Source organism: Prionailurus viverrinus, chromosome D3, assembly GCF_022837055.1.
Source record: "Prionailurus viverrinus isolate Anna chromosome D3, UM_Priviv_1.0, whole genome shotgun sequence".
Taxonomy (NCBI): domain Eukaryota; kingdom Metazoa; phylum Chordata; class Mammalia; order Carnivora; family Felidae; genus Prionailurus; species Prionailurus viverrinus.
This window is the reverse complement of record NC_062572.1, coordinates 7,094,030-7,109,009: the sequence shown is the minus strand read 5'-3', so window position 1 is coordinate 7,109,009 and position 14,980 is coordinate 7,094,030. Positions and strand designations below refer to the sequence as shown.

General features: G+C 41.6%; 1 protein-coding gene across 6 annotated transcripts in view; it reads left to right on the top strand.

Annotated features, from left to right (window-relative positions):
• Window positions 1-14,980, top strand: part of CCDC62 (coiled-coil domain containing 62) — a 44,471-nt gene that overhangs the window by 17,529 nt on the left and 11,962 nt on the right. For 2 of the 6 annotated variants that reach the window (XM_047828404.1, XM_047828403.1), the window contains 5 exons: window positions 469-557; window positions 899-1,014; window positions 3,100-3,828; window positions 7,210-7,366; window positions 10,907-11,032. In XM_047828404.1, the coding sequence (XP_047684360.1) occupies window positions 469-557; window positions 899-1,014; window positions 3,100-3,828; window positions 7,210-7,366; window positions 10,907-11,032 (1,217 nt within the window). The remainder of the gene's footprint in view (window positions 1-468; window positions 558-898; window positions 1,015-3,099; window positions 3,829-7,209; window positions 7,367-10,906; window positions 11,033-14,980) is intronic. The other 4 variants (XR_007145920.1, XM_047828407.1, XM_047828405.1 and 1 more) reach the window with 4 other exon arrangements.

Here is a 14,980-nt window from a genome sequence, read left to right as displayed (position 1 = left end):
TGAGCCGAAGTCGGCCGCTTAACCAACTGAGCCACCCAGGCGCACCTGTGAACAAATTTTTAAAAATTAAAGTAATACATATTTTATCATGCCCCCTCCCCCAAAAAAGAGAGAAAAATAATTGTTATTAATCCTCCCATCCAAAAAAGCTTATTTTAATATTTAATGTTCTCAGACTTTTTATTTTTGTGTCCGTGTATATAAACGCACAGTGTGATTTGATCATACAGTTGATACAATTCTGGATCTTTTCTTTGACTCAGCATTAATTACACTGTGAAAATTTTCAAATTTGGTGAAAGATCTAGTCAGAATCACAGAAAAAGCTCTTCCCAGCCATGCATTTTGCAAATTTTAAGTTCAGGAACAGGAGGAAAATGTCACTGGAACATTAAATTTTTGGAAATGAAGAGGTTTGTGTTGACATGGCTGATGAAAAATATTTGAATAACATTTGTTGTTAAATAGCACAGAGAGAAAAAAGGAAAGATGAGTTACTTGATATTGCCAAGTCAAAGCAAGAACGTACAGACGCAGAACTACGTAATCTGAGACAGGTACGTCCCCGGTTCCCCTGCCCTTACTGTTAGGTGGGACACGTTTATAAACAAACATCAAATTAGGAAAAGTGTGTGTCTGCCGATTTTTGCTTATGGTGCTTTTAGTGTCCTAAGTACATTAAAGGTATGTCACCTTTAGCATAATCAGTAGTGTTTGGCTTATGGTAACGAAAGGTTAGGAAACCAGTTATACTAACAAATCTCAGTGCTAACAAAGGAAAAATTAAAGCAAACATATTTAGCATATGTCTCTAGTCACCATCTGATGTGTTGTAGCATTTGAATGTTGACTCAATACAGTTTTATTGTCACAACTTATTTATCAATATTTATGGCAGATTTATGTAAAACAACAGAGTGATCTGCAGTTTCTTAATTTTAATGTGGAAAATTCTCAGGAATTATTACAGATATATGACTCAAAGATGGAGGAATCAAAGGTTCTGGAATCCAGGTAACCTTAGTAAGATGCTGTTAGTATGATCTTGTATATTATTTTATCGTTCAGTCTGCTTATTAAGTACTTACTGTAGGCCGGTATTGACCGTCATTCCCTAAGGGATAGGGAATAAATATATATGAGCTAGTAATTACCATTATAATCCTGTGTTGTAATGAGACCTGATCTGAGAATTTTAGGTACGATCCCAATTTAGCCACTTGATGAAAGAAATTCATTAGCATTACTTGTGTGTCTGTTGTGTACAGGGCTTTGAGCTCAAGTGGAAACCGCAGAGGTGAATCATGTCCTCTTTCAGGCACACTTAGTGTGTAGTGTTTAGCACTCATGGGGCCGGGGGTGGGCAAAATAAAGACACCTAGGACATAGCACTTGCCTAAAAGAAATAACGCCAGCGAATGGTATACGTAACTGGAGTAGGAGTTCAGCTAGCTGAGGGTGATCTCTGATTTTAGCTGGATTTTCCTGTTTTCCTTGTTAATAGAAGGAGACACCTTTTCATACCTCTAACAAGCAGTGTAGTGTATGAATTAAATCGGTCTCTGTAAAGTTAAAATACAAATATATGAGGTGTGGTTTAATTTAACAGGCATACAGCTGCCCCCACAGTTACATTTAGTCTACTTTTCCAAGCACCAGTGTTACGTGGGAGTCATGACCGGGCACAGGAATGAGGGCAGGTCCCCACCGTGTGTAACCGCGCAGGTGTGGAGGCCGCCCTGTGCTCCCAGCAGCCCCTTTGCTGGTAGTTAGCAGTTGCAGCGGTGGGCGTGGGGAGCGACTGTCCCTCCGGACGGTGTGACTGCTGTGCTTTACTTTTCTTTTGAGGCCTTCTGCTGGGGGGGAAGGGGGGTAGTTACATTTGGCTTTGTGTCCCAGCTGTTGCTGCTGCTGCTGCTGATACTTACCATACCAGCCCAGAGTTGTCTTGCAGGCAAGAGCCCCCATCACACTGGCTTTTTCCTTGTTTGGACCTCATTGCCCCTGGGAGGCACTTGGGCGAGATGCGTGACGTTATTCTCTAAGAGCGTGAAATGGCCTGTGCCATTCTAGAAACGTGGGGGTTGAGTTGTCTGAGGGGCCAGAATTCTACAGATCAGAATACCTGAATACATGTGACATGAAGACAGTTTAGTTAACGGTGTATCCTGTCGTATAGTGTTCTTAATCTTCATTTTATGCACACATGCCTTTCTTACTTTAGACCAGCTTTCAGTATATCGCTGTGTAAATATCCAGCAGATAATTGGGTCGGTCATGAATGCAGTATGGTAAACACATTTGGCACCTTCCACTGTATCTCTGTCCCTTGAATCTCTGTCCCCTTTCAGTCCTGGCTTTACTTCTGTTTACGGTGACACTAATAGGAAGGGGAATAACAGACCAATGAACAGGTATTTACGGAATGCCTAATGTATGTTAAAGGCTGTCCTGAAGTGCCTGGAGGACTAAAAAGGCCCACACATTAAGAAATTTACAAGTCGGGGCTCCTGGGTGGCTTAGTCCGTTAAGCGTCCAACTCCGGCTCGGGTCATGATCTCACAGTTCGTGGATTTAAGCCCTACATCCGGCTCTGTGCTGACAGCTCAGAGCCTGGAGCCTGCTTTGGATTCTGTGTCTCCCTCTCTCTCTGCCCCTCCCCACCCCTGCTCTGCTCGTGCTCTGTCTCTCAAAAATACATAAACATTAAAAAAAAAAAAAAAGAAAAAACTTATGAGTCTACTGAAAAGACAAGATATATACATGAAAGTTGGTGAACAATATAGTTATAATAGGAAGTTTGCTGCATGATTAGAGAATACATACAGTAAAGCAGTAACCGCAGTATAGGCAGTAAGCACGGGGGAGTGGAAGGCAGGAAGGGAAAGTAAGCGTGTGGGCTTGCTGGTCAGAAAGACTTCCTTGAAGTCAGGTGGAAATCGGGCTCTGAAGAAAGAATACATATTCTACCTTACCTTTTCATTTCATACAAATGGGTCTCAATAGGATTTAGCTCAACTAATGGGGTTTGAGTGAAATATTTAGAATGACGGTATTAAGTGTATCTTATAACTTACGTTTTTTGTAATGCCATCATAGCAGAGACATGTGTTTGTCAGACCTTGAGAATAACCGCCCAAAAGTCGATATTAAGAGAGAGAAAAATCAGAAGTCACTGGTTAAAGACCCAAAATTTGAGACCACGTTGGTTCAGCAAAATAGGTCAGACAAGAGCCCTTGTGATGTATGCAAAGAGAAGAGACTACAGGTTAATACTTCATTTGGGGGGAAAAGTGTAATTGCTGTCTCATCTCTATTTACAAAAGACTTGCTGGAGAAGCAAAAGTCTTGGTCTCTGGGAGGAAAAATGCCGATGGAAGCCGAAAACAAAAGTACATTTTGCAAGATCCATGCAAAGTCACCAAAAGGGAACGGGATAGAGATTCAGAATGAAGAGAAACAACTCTTGGAAACATCAGTGTCCTTATCTGATGAGAAACAGTGGCATGATGTTAACGTGTACCTGGGCCTGGCCAGCTGTTCTGGGGCAAAACAACCAGAAAAGCTGAATGTTGAATGTCAAGATGACATGGAAAGGCCTGGAGTCTCCTGTTGCCATAAAAATGAAGCCTGTTTGGGGGAAAGTGACATATGGGAATCCAAGTGCTGCCACCCGAGTAACTTCATAATCGAGGCACCAGGCCACATGTCTGACGTGGAATGGATGAGTATTTTCAAGCCTTCCAAAGTGCAAAGAATCGTTCGCCACAAATCCGTGTGTACTTGTGCAGAAAGTGCCAGCGGACAGAAATACAACTCCTCCAAGAGGTTAGTGATATTGGCATTGTTAACCCCTGGGGACCCAACATGCTGTGCTTGGAAATGGAAAGGGCATTAGCCACGCGACACTCACTGGGAAGCAGAGAGCAGTGTTTGCGAACAGAAATCACGTCTGGGGCCAAACGGTTACTCTCTTCATCACCACATAGACAGTCGAGTTTCTGATTGTGCAAAGAGACCCTATTAGATTCCAGTGAAAAGTTTGTACCTAGGACTGCTTCTGAGGCAAAGGTTTTGTTTGAAAACAAAGCCAGTTGTCATGAGTTGGGCAAATATTTTTTTTTTCTTTTTTTTTTTTTGTTTAAAGCTAACAGTAGGTCACTTGACGGAGCAGAATGCCGCTCTGGAGCATTCCTCACCCCTGGATCCCGTGTGAATCGATAAGCTGTTTTTCTGCAGAGATTACGTTCCCTAGACCACAGATAAGAATTTCGCCTCCACCTGCCCCCCCAACCCCCCAGTGGCATATTTCCGTGTCCAACTGCTTCTGCCCTCATGTTCATTTTACATTTCCCAAACCTTCTCACTTTTTGAAATCATGCAAGAAAAATAAGATTTGTACATAACAAGCTGAGAAAGGTTAATGTTTTTTTTAAGAGAAGAAAATGGATTAGTCATTAGCATATGCTGCATTATTCAGGCTCATCTTATCGTTAGCCTTGCTGAATCTTGGGGCGCCTGGGTGGCTCAGTTGGTTAAGCATCCAACTTCGGCTCAGGTCATGATCTTGCGGTTCCTGGGTACAAGCCCTGCATCAGGCTCTGTGCTGGCAGCTAAGAGCCTGCTTTGGATTCTCTGTGCCACCCTCTATCTCTCTCTGTGCCCCTCCCCAGCTTGTGCTCTCTCCCTCAAAAATAGAGGAACATAAAAAAAAACTTGCAGAATCTTGTGGTTGAGGGGCGCTATAATAATGTCTGAAATTTAAAAAAACTTTTTTGGGGGGAGGGGTAGGAGGGAGAGAGGGGGGAGAGAGAGAGAGAGAGAGAGAGTGGAGAGAGAGAGAATCCCAAGTAGACTCCATGCTCAGTATGGAGCCTGATGCAGGGCTTGATCCCATGACCCTGAGATACGACCTGTGCTGAAGTTGAGAGGTGGACCCTCCATTGACTGAGCCACTCAGGTGCCCCAATGTGTGCAATTAAAAAAAATTTTCAGTGTTTATTTTTGGGAGAGAGAGAGACAGAGCATGAGCAGGTGAAGGGCAGAGAGAGAGGGAGACACACAATCTGAAGCAGGCTCCAGGCTCCGAACTGTCAGCACAGAGCCCAAAGTGGGGCTTGAACCCATGAACCATGAGATCATGACCTGAGCTGAAGTCAGACACTCAACCAACTGAGCCACCCAGGCACCCCTGCAATTTTTAAATAAAACCTAGCTCTTTGTTCTTAAATTACAGAAAGAATGAAGTTTCTATATTGAGAGCCTTATTTCAGTCGTCACGCTGACTTTCATAGGACTTTATGATTAAAATTTTTTTCTGGTAATTTCATTATTTGGATTTTTCTTTGGCCCTTTTAGAAGCCTAAGTCATTTAAAAATCACACATGAGGTTCTGGGTGGCTCAGTTGGTTAAGCATATGGCTCTTCAGCTCAGGTCGTGATCTTATGGTTCATGGGTTCAAGCCCCATGTCGGGCTCTGCCCTGGCAGCGTGGAGCCTGCTTGGGATTCTCTCTCTCCCTCCCTCTCTCTATCCCTCTGTCTGTCCCTCTCCCTCTTGCGTGCTCTGTCTCTCTCTCTCTCTCTCTCTCTCAAAATAAATAAACTTAAAAAAAATCATACAGATAGTTATTGCCTGTTGTGAAATTTTAAAGTAAAACGGTGGTGCCACTCAAAGTTATCTATTTGTATTTGTTTTTTACAGATTTTCTTTAAATAATTGCAAGTTATCAGTAGAGCACAACTGCGCATTTTCACTGCTGAGCGAAGAATACACATAGATTACGGGGAAAGTTTATGGTAGTTTTTTTTTTAATGTTTGTTGAGTGCATGGTTTAACAACATTATTTAAAAAAATTTTTTTTAAGTTTATTTATTTATTTTGGGTGGAGGGAGAGAGAGCATGTGCGTGCACACAAAAGGGGAGGGGCAGAGAGAGGGAGAGCCAGAATCCCAAGCAGGCTCCGCACTGTCAGCATAGAGCCTAGTGTGAGGCTTGAACCCACAAACTGTGGGATCATGACCTGAGCCAAATCAAGAGTCAGACACTTACCCAATCAAGCCACCCAGGTGCCCCTTCTTTTTTTTTTTTTTTTTTTTTTTTTTTTTTTTTTTTTTTTTGAGAGAGAGAGCGTGAGCAGGGGAGAGTGGCAGAGGGAGAGAGAATCCTATTTAGGCTCTGTGCTCAGCCCCTATGTTAGGTTTAAGAGCGCAGTGGACATATATGAAATTTAACATAGGAAAGAAATTCAAATTTACATTCGGAGTTTTCTTTCAAGACCCTTTTGACCTCCCTGGTTTGAAATACTTGACAGGACTCGTGCTGCCAGCAGAGGGGCGGTGCCCACACGTCACCTGACAAACGCGTGGCTAAACACAGAAGATAATTATGTTCTCCCTTAGAGTATAAGCACTTACTGTGTACCTACTTTATTATCGGGCTGAATGCTCCCGTTTGTTCCACCATCCCATGCCAGCCAGACCACAGGGGGGTTACCTGTGGAGGGAGAAGCCACGGGCAGCCTGCTCCCCTTCAGTTACAGGGCACGTGGGAGGAAGGGGTGCCAGCTTTTGCCATTCATTCTGCTTTGAGCCCAAATATCCTACCCCGAAGCTTGGCTACACGGCTCTGTCCTCCAATACCGATGGCCTGCAGAAGAATGAAGAGCCACACAGTGCTGTCCGACTCTCACAAAAGGGTTGGACTTTTAAAAACCATTAACAAAAATCAACTTCACAAACCAAAAACCCAAAATTTTCACAAGTTTAACCTGTGTTAATTTTTCCCCTCCCTTTTGGATGATTTTCCTTCATTTTCTTTTCTTTTCTTTTCTTTTCTTTTCTTTTCTTTTCTTTTCTTTTCTTTTCTTTTTCCCTCCCCTCCCCACCCCTCCCCTCCCCTCCCCTCCCCTCCCCTCCCCTCCCCTTCCCTTCCCTCTTTCTTTTTGGAAGGGGGATGGAAATTCCCTATTCTGTTGTTACCCTCTAAGAATTCTGTTTTAATTCTGACTGCAAAGGGTATGCATTAATTGATAATATTCTACTCAATTATTCTCTTCAAATCTCTAATGTTCTACTCAAACTTGAGCTTCTTCATTAAAAACAAAAACAACTTTTTTCCTGTTGAGATAGTTTGAAGTGTAAGAGTATCGGTGACACATGTTTGCTACCGCTTTAAGATGTCTGTCCCGTTTGGTTTTATCGTTTGTAGTGAGCTGTTTGCCATCCAGCATTCCCACTGTTTGGGTGCTTCAAAATCTGCGGCACGAGAGGATGAGAGATTGATAGAGACAGGGCCCTCTCCTGATACAAAGAACTCACCTAAGATTTTGTTATTCAACAAAGAGGCACCATTGTCCAATGAGAAGGTTTGTATTTTGCTTAGAGATACCCAGCTCATTCAAGCGAGACTCCTCCCCAGCATGCTTTTAATTCTCCTGTAGTACTGTGGTTCGTGTGCTTAATTTTGGTCATTCTTCAGGGTTGTTGTTTGTTTGTTTGTTTGTTTTCTAAACTATGGGACTTTAATTATATCATTTAACTGAAGTCACAGTTACTCACCTTCTATTTCCTTTAAATATTATTCTATAGGGGTGCCTCGGTGGCTCAGTTGGTTAAGTGTATGACTCTTGGTTTCGGCTCAGGTCATGATCTCACCGTTCGTGAGTTCAAGCCCCACAACAGACTCATGCTGACAGTGTGGAGCCTGCTTGGGAGTTTTTCTCTCTCTCTGTCTCTCTGTCTCTCTGTCTTGTCTCTCTCTGCTCCTCCCACGCTCACACATGTGCTCTCTCTCTCTCTCTCTCAAAATAAATTTTAAAAAACATAAAAAATAAATGTTATTCTATAGAGTTAACTCCAGGCCAGATGTCCCTCAGGCCCTCCTGGTGACTGATAGATACATACATATTACATATATATGTGCATACACATATTTTAAATATAACAAAAAAGACTGTAACAAGCAATTGTGCACCTACATTCAGATTTAATATGTTTACCTTTGTCACATTTGTTTTATTTTTCTTGTTCAAGAAATGAAATACTACAGATAAAGTGTGGGTCCCACGTGCCTTCTCCCCTCGCCTGCTCCCCCCACCAGTTAATCACTATCCTGAAGTTGCATTCATGCTTTTTCTTATGCTTTTACTACTTAAAAACATATATTTAAACATTACATAATGTTTTGTGTGTATTTAAAATGTGCGTAAGTGGTAAAAGACTGTCTCTATCCTTTTGTGATGATTTTTCCAACTGTGTGAATATTTTGTGACATTTATCCATGCTGATACTTGAAGACTTAGTCCCTTCATTTTGACTGCTGATCAATATGTAGTCTATTGATTGAATAAATCAGTTTGTTCATGCCCCTCCTGATGGTCAGTGAGGTTGTTACTGCACTGTCACTGTCACACATGAGCCGGTGCCTTCCCCATAAATGGGATCCGCATTACAGCTCTGTCAGAGTGAAAATAAGTTGAAGTGAACTTAATTACTTCTGGCTTTACTTGGGGAAGATACCAGGCTATGAAACTGATCTGGGTTCACGTCCTTGTTTTGCTTTGTCTTAGCTCAATGACCTCAGTAAAGTTATTTACTTCCTTTGAGCCTCAGTTTCTTCATTTGCAAATATGCAATAATAACATTACACTTGCTTGGTCTAAATGAGATATTTTAGGGCCTGGCCCCTAATGGGTATTTGATGGGTGTTCTCTTTGTTAAAACTTGACCATACTAAGTGTTGACTAGAATCTGGAGCAACTGGGACTTTCATTCACTGGTGGTGGGAAAAGAAAATTCACTTTGAAGAGCACTTGGGTAGTTTCTTAAAAAATTAAATATACATGTACCATATGACCCAGCTATTCCACTAGAGCAATGGAAACACGTCCATACAAAGACTTGCACGTGAATACTCAAGCAGCTTTATTTGTATTAACTGAAAAACTGGAAACAACCCAAATATACATCAGTAGGTGAATAGACAAAATGATGCCCGCATGCAGTGAGGTACTTCTCAGGAGTACAAAGGCATAAACTACTTACGATACACAGCACAGGTGAATCTCAAGATGATTATGCTGAATGAAAGATGCCACATAGACAAAAATATGAATGTGTTTATATAAAATTCCAGAAAAGGCAAACTAGTCTCTGGTGACAGAAGACAGATCAGTGTTGGCTGGGAATGGGTGGACCGACTCCAGCAGGAATTCCCAGGGGGCATAGGTTTGCTTCCCTGTCCGTTGTGGGTGTGGTGTCAGGGCTGTGTACATAGGTAAAACTCAGCATATTATGTAGCTTAATTGTAGTTTTTTAAAACATTTATTTTTGAGACAGAGACAGAACGCAAGTGGGGGAGGGGCAGGGAGAAAGGGAGACCGAATCCGAAGCAGGCTTCAGGCTCTGAGCTGTCAGCACAGAGCCCAATGCAGGGCTTGAACTCACAAGCCACCAGATTATGACCTGCGCTGAAGTCGGACACCCAACCGACTGAACCACCTAGATACCCCAAATTAATTGTGTAGTTAATTATATGTTGATTATACCTCAAAGCTGTTAATTTTTAAACATTTGTTTAAATGTTTATTTTTGAGATAGAAACAGCACAAGTAGGGGAGAGGCAGAGAGAGACAGAGACACAGAGTCCGAAGCAGGCTCCAGGCTCTGAGCTGTCAGCACAGAGCCCAACGCAGGGCTTCAACTCATGAGATCATGACCTGAGCTGAAGTCAGACACTTAACCGACTGAGGCCCCAGGTGCCCCTCAGAGATGTTAATTTTTTCAAAGCTGTTAGTATGAGAGGAAATGTTAGTTACTACGTTTTCAGTTCTTGTGAGACCTTTTTTTCAGGGTTGGTACCTATTTTTTGAGGCAGTATATATATTGCATGCTTATGTTGTCCATATATATGTATATATTTGTGTGTGTGTGTGTGTGTGTGTATGTGTGTGCACGAGCATGTGCTCACACACACAGATGTATTCACTCAGCAGGTATTTATTAAATGTCTTCTAAATCCAGGTCAGTAGTGATCATCTTTGTTCCTGGAACATTAGACTTCACTTTTCTTAGCAAAAAATAGTCTAGGTACTTTCAAGAGTGGTTGTCATGCTAAAACTTTAGATGCCAAAGTTGAAAATTAAACAAGAACAAATTAAGGCACATATCCACATATTTTTATATTATTTGTTTAAAAATTTTTAATGTTTATTTATTTGAGAGAGAGAGAGAGAGACTGAGCACCAGCAGGGGAGGGGCAGACAGAGAGGGAGACACAGAATCTGAAGCAGCCTCCAGGCTCTGAGCTGTAAGCACAGATCCCGACTTGGGGCTCAAACTCACAAACAGTGAGATCATGACCTGAGCTCGTACGCTTAACTGACTGAGCCACCCAGGTGCCCCTTAAAAGCTTACAAGCGTTTAATGTTAAAATTACATTTTGCAAGTATTTTGAAATACTAATCAGCATGATAATTATGACTTTGGAAAGTTAATTTAGGAGAGTTAAACAATGCCTAGGATTTTTGTTTTTTTAAAGATTTTATCTTTAAGTAATCTCTACACCCAGTGTGGGGCTCCAACTTACAACCCCAAGATCAAGAGTTGCACGCTCTACCTACTGACACAGCCAGGGGCCCCAGCCTAGGATTCTTTTTATCGCATGGATGTTACTTAATTAGTTGTAAGGTCTGTTGAAGTCAAATTATTTAGCAAGGTAGGTTCTAAGAAATAAATGGAATTTGGTTCTTCTAGTATTTCATGTCCAGCTTTGATATGTAATGCCTAAAGTCAAATGAACATTAGTGGGTGGTTAACATTTGTGTTTATCACACTGTGCTTGTAAACATAAACATTTCAAAACGCTTCTTGATTTCTTGAATGCTTACGTTGTGTTGTCTTCCTAGGACGACTTTTCGCCCACAAGCAAGCTCCAGCGTTTGCTGGCAGAGTCTCGGCAGATGGTTACGGACCTGGAGTTGAGTACCCTGCTCCCCATCAGCTCTGAGAGTTTCAGCAGCAGTGCCAATAATGTATGTGGTTACTTTTCCTTTGACCCCCCTCTGTGTATCCGAATACTCCACTGAGTACTCCCGCGCAGATGTCACTGGTCGGGCACCCCTTTCTGCTAGAAGGAAAGTTCCTGTATGTCTCTGAGACAGAGAGATAGCACACTGGCTTCGAGGACAAGGGAAAAATCACACAAAAAAGTCACCGTGCCCCAACTTCCTCTTTCTAATTACCTGGGCGTATGAATATAAATTCTTGGGATATAAGATTATATATTTTACTATAGAAAACTTCAAATACAGAAGTAGGAAGAATATTAAAATCACAGACCTTCAACGTTCTGCCATTTTTATCTTCCCCTATCCGTACATGTTTTCTTAGCATTTTGAAGCAAATCCTAGACATCATATCATTTCACTCATAAAAACTTCATTATGTGGGGTACCTGGGTGGCTCAGTCAGTTAAGCGTCTGACTTCGGCTCAGGTCACAATCATGGTTCATGAGTTCGAGCCCCGCATTGGGCTCTCTGCCGTCAGCGCAGAGCCTGCTTCGGATCCTTTGTCTACCTCTCTCTGCCCCTACCCCACTCGCACTCTCCCTCTATCTCAAAAGTAAATGAACATTAAAAACAACAACAACAAGAGAAAACAAACAAAAATAATAACCCAGGGACACCTGGGTGGCTCAGTAGGTTAGGCATCCAACTTCGGCTCAGGTCATGATCTCACAGTTTGTGGGTTCAAGTCCTGCATCAGGCTCTGTCCTGACAGCTCAGAGCCTGGAGCCTTCTTTGGATTCTGTGTCTCCCTCTTTCTCTGGCCCTCTCCCGCTGTATCTTTCTCTCTCTTTCAAAAATAAACATTAAAAAAATTTTTTTTAAACTTTATTATGTATCTTTCACAGATAAGCATTTAAAAAAAATAGTTTTAACACTGTCATACCCAGCCAAGTTAACAATAACTTGTTAATATCAACCTAATGACTAGACCATAAGTTTTCCCCATTAATCTGAAAAATGCCTTTTTACTCTTTATTTAAATCAACCAAGGTCCATACTTGGCATTTGGATATGTCCTTTAAAGTCTGTCTTGGGTGCCTGGGTGGCTCAGTCGGTTAGGAGTCCGACTTCAGCCCAGGTCACGATCTCGCAGTCCGTGAGTTCGAGTCCTGCGTCAGGCTCTGGGCTGATGGCTCAGAGCCTGGAGCCTGCTTCCGATTCTGTGTCTCCCTCTCTCTCTGCCCCTCCCCCGTTCATGCTCTGTCTCAAAAATAAATAAACGTTAAAAAAAAAAAAGATTAAAAAAAAAAAAAAAGTCTGTCCTAAGGGGCATCTGGCTGGTTCAGTCAAAAGAGCACACTACTCCTGATCTCAGGCTCATGAGTTCGAGCCCTGGGTGTAGAGTTTACTAAATAAATAAATAAATAAATAAATAAATAAATAAATAAAAATAAAGTCTCAATCACTGGCAGGTCCTTCACCATCTTCCTTCCTCCTTTTTCTTCTTCCTCTTTCTTCTTCTTCTCCCTTTGTTTTGTTTTGTTTTTTTTTTTTTCTTCTTGCCATTTAGTTGTGGAAGAAACACTGGGTGATTTGTCCTGTAGAATTTCCCACATTCTGGATCTTGCTAATTGTCCTCATTGTTATTTAACACATTCCTGTGTCCTCCATGATTCCTAAGAACTGGTATTTAGATCTAGTGACTTGGTTAGACTTGGGATCAGTTTGGTGTTTTCCTTTTGGCATCACTGCCTCACTGGCGATGCTGTCTCTGCCTATCCATCACATCAGGAGGACCTGGATCTCTGGTTGTGCCACCTGTGGATGTAAAGGTTCATTGGAAGTTCAAGAGTTGGTCAGCCCGAGCTTTTATATTTATAAAGTTCACTTAATGATTTTAGCATTCTTTGATTACTGTTACTTAGAGCTATTATTTCATTAGCAATTACAACATACTCATTCTAAATCTGTCATTCTTTTGGGGGAGTGTTTTACATGTTAATTTTAACTGCTTTTTCTGAGCCCAGTAACATTTCAGTAGCAATGATGTAAGTTGCTTTGTGGATTTTATAGCCTTAATATAAATAGTGAAAAGAGCATTGAACTTGAAATCGGGATACTGGGGTTCCAGTTTTCTAATCTCTAAAATAAGAGCTTAGAACTGAGGCTTTAAATTTAAGATTCCAGGGGCACCTGGGTGGCGCAGTCGGTTAAGCGTCCGACTTCAGCCAGGTCACGATCTCGCAGTCCGTGAGTTCGAGCCCCGCGTCGGGCTCTGGGCTGATGGCTCAGAGCCTGGAGCCTGTTTCCGATTCTGTGTCTCCCTCTCTCTCTGCCCCTCCCCCGTTCATGCTCTGTCTCTCTCTGTCCCAAAAATAAATAAACGTTGAAAAAAAAATTAAAAAAAAAAAAAATTAAGATTCCAGGTACATTACTTGGGTGTGCTGTGTGCATAAAGATATATGAAGGCCACAGAGTTAAACTTCTTTGTGTCCCTGACCAAAAAACTAAAATAAAAAAAGGTCTGTACGAACACTGAAATTCTTTTAAAATCGGCTTTGTACGAGGTAAAAGATCTATACACTGAAAACCATAGAAAGATTATGAAAGAAACTGAAGAAGACACAAAGAAATGGAAAAACATTCCATGCTTATGGATTGGAAGAACAAATATTGTTAAAATGTTGATACTACCCTAAGCATCTACACATCCAACGCAATCCCTATCAAAATGATACCAGCATTCTTCACAGAGTTAGAACAAACAATCCTAAAATTTGTATGGCACCACAAATGACCCTGAATAGCTAAAGTAATGTTGGAAAAGAAAACCAAAGCTGGAGGCATCACAATTCTGGACTTCAAGATGTATTACAAAGCTGTACTCATCAAGACACTATGGTACTGGCACAAAAACAGACACATAGATCAATGGAAAAGAATAGAGAACCCAGAAATGGACCCATAAATATATGGCCAACTAGTCTTCGACAAAGCAGGAAAGAGTGTCTAATGGAAGAAAGACAGTCTCTTTAGCAAATGGTGCTGGGAGAACTGGACAGCAACATGCAAAAGAATGAAACTGGCACCAAGAACCATAAAATATCTAGGAATAAACCTAACCAAAGAGGCGAAAAATCTACACACTGAAAACCATAGAAAGCTTATGAAAGAAATTAAAGAAGACACACAAAAAATGGAAAAATATTCCATGCTCATGGATTGGAAGAACTTATATTGTTAAAATGTCAATACTGCCCAAAGCAATCTACATATTCAACGCAATCCCTATCAAAATAACATCGGCATTCTTCACAGAGCTAGAACAAACAATCCTAAAACTTGTATGGAACCAGAAAAGACTCCGAATAACCAAAGCAATCTTGAAAAAGGTAACTGAAGCTGGAGGCATCACAATCCTGGACTTCAAGCTATACTGCAAAGCTGTCATCATCAAGACAGTATGGTACTGGTGCAAAAACAGACACTCAGATCAATGGAACAGAATAGAGAACCCAGAAATGGACCTACAAATGTATGGCCAACTAATCTTTGACAAAGCAGGAAAGACTATCCAACGGAAGAAAGACAGTCTCTTTAGCAAGTGGTGCTGGGAAAACTGGGCAGCGACATGCGGAAGAATGAACCTGAACCACTTTCTTACACCATACACAAAAATAAACTCAAAATGGATGAAATACCTAAATGTAGACAGGAAACCATCAAAATCTTATAGGAGAAAATAGGCAGCAACCTCTTTGATTTAGGCCACAGCAACTTCTTACTTGACATGTCTCCAGAGGCAAGAGAAGTAAAAGCAAAAATGGCCTCACTTCTGCACAGCAAAGGAAACCATCAACAAAACTAAAAGGCAACCGACAGAGGGGCGCCTGGGTGGCTCGGTTGGTTAAGTTTCTGACTTCCGCTCAGGTCATGATCTTGTGGTTTGTGAGTTTGACCCCTGCATCCGG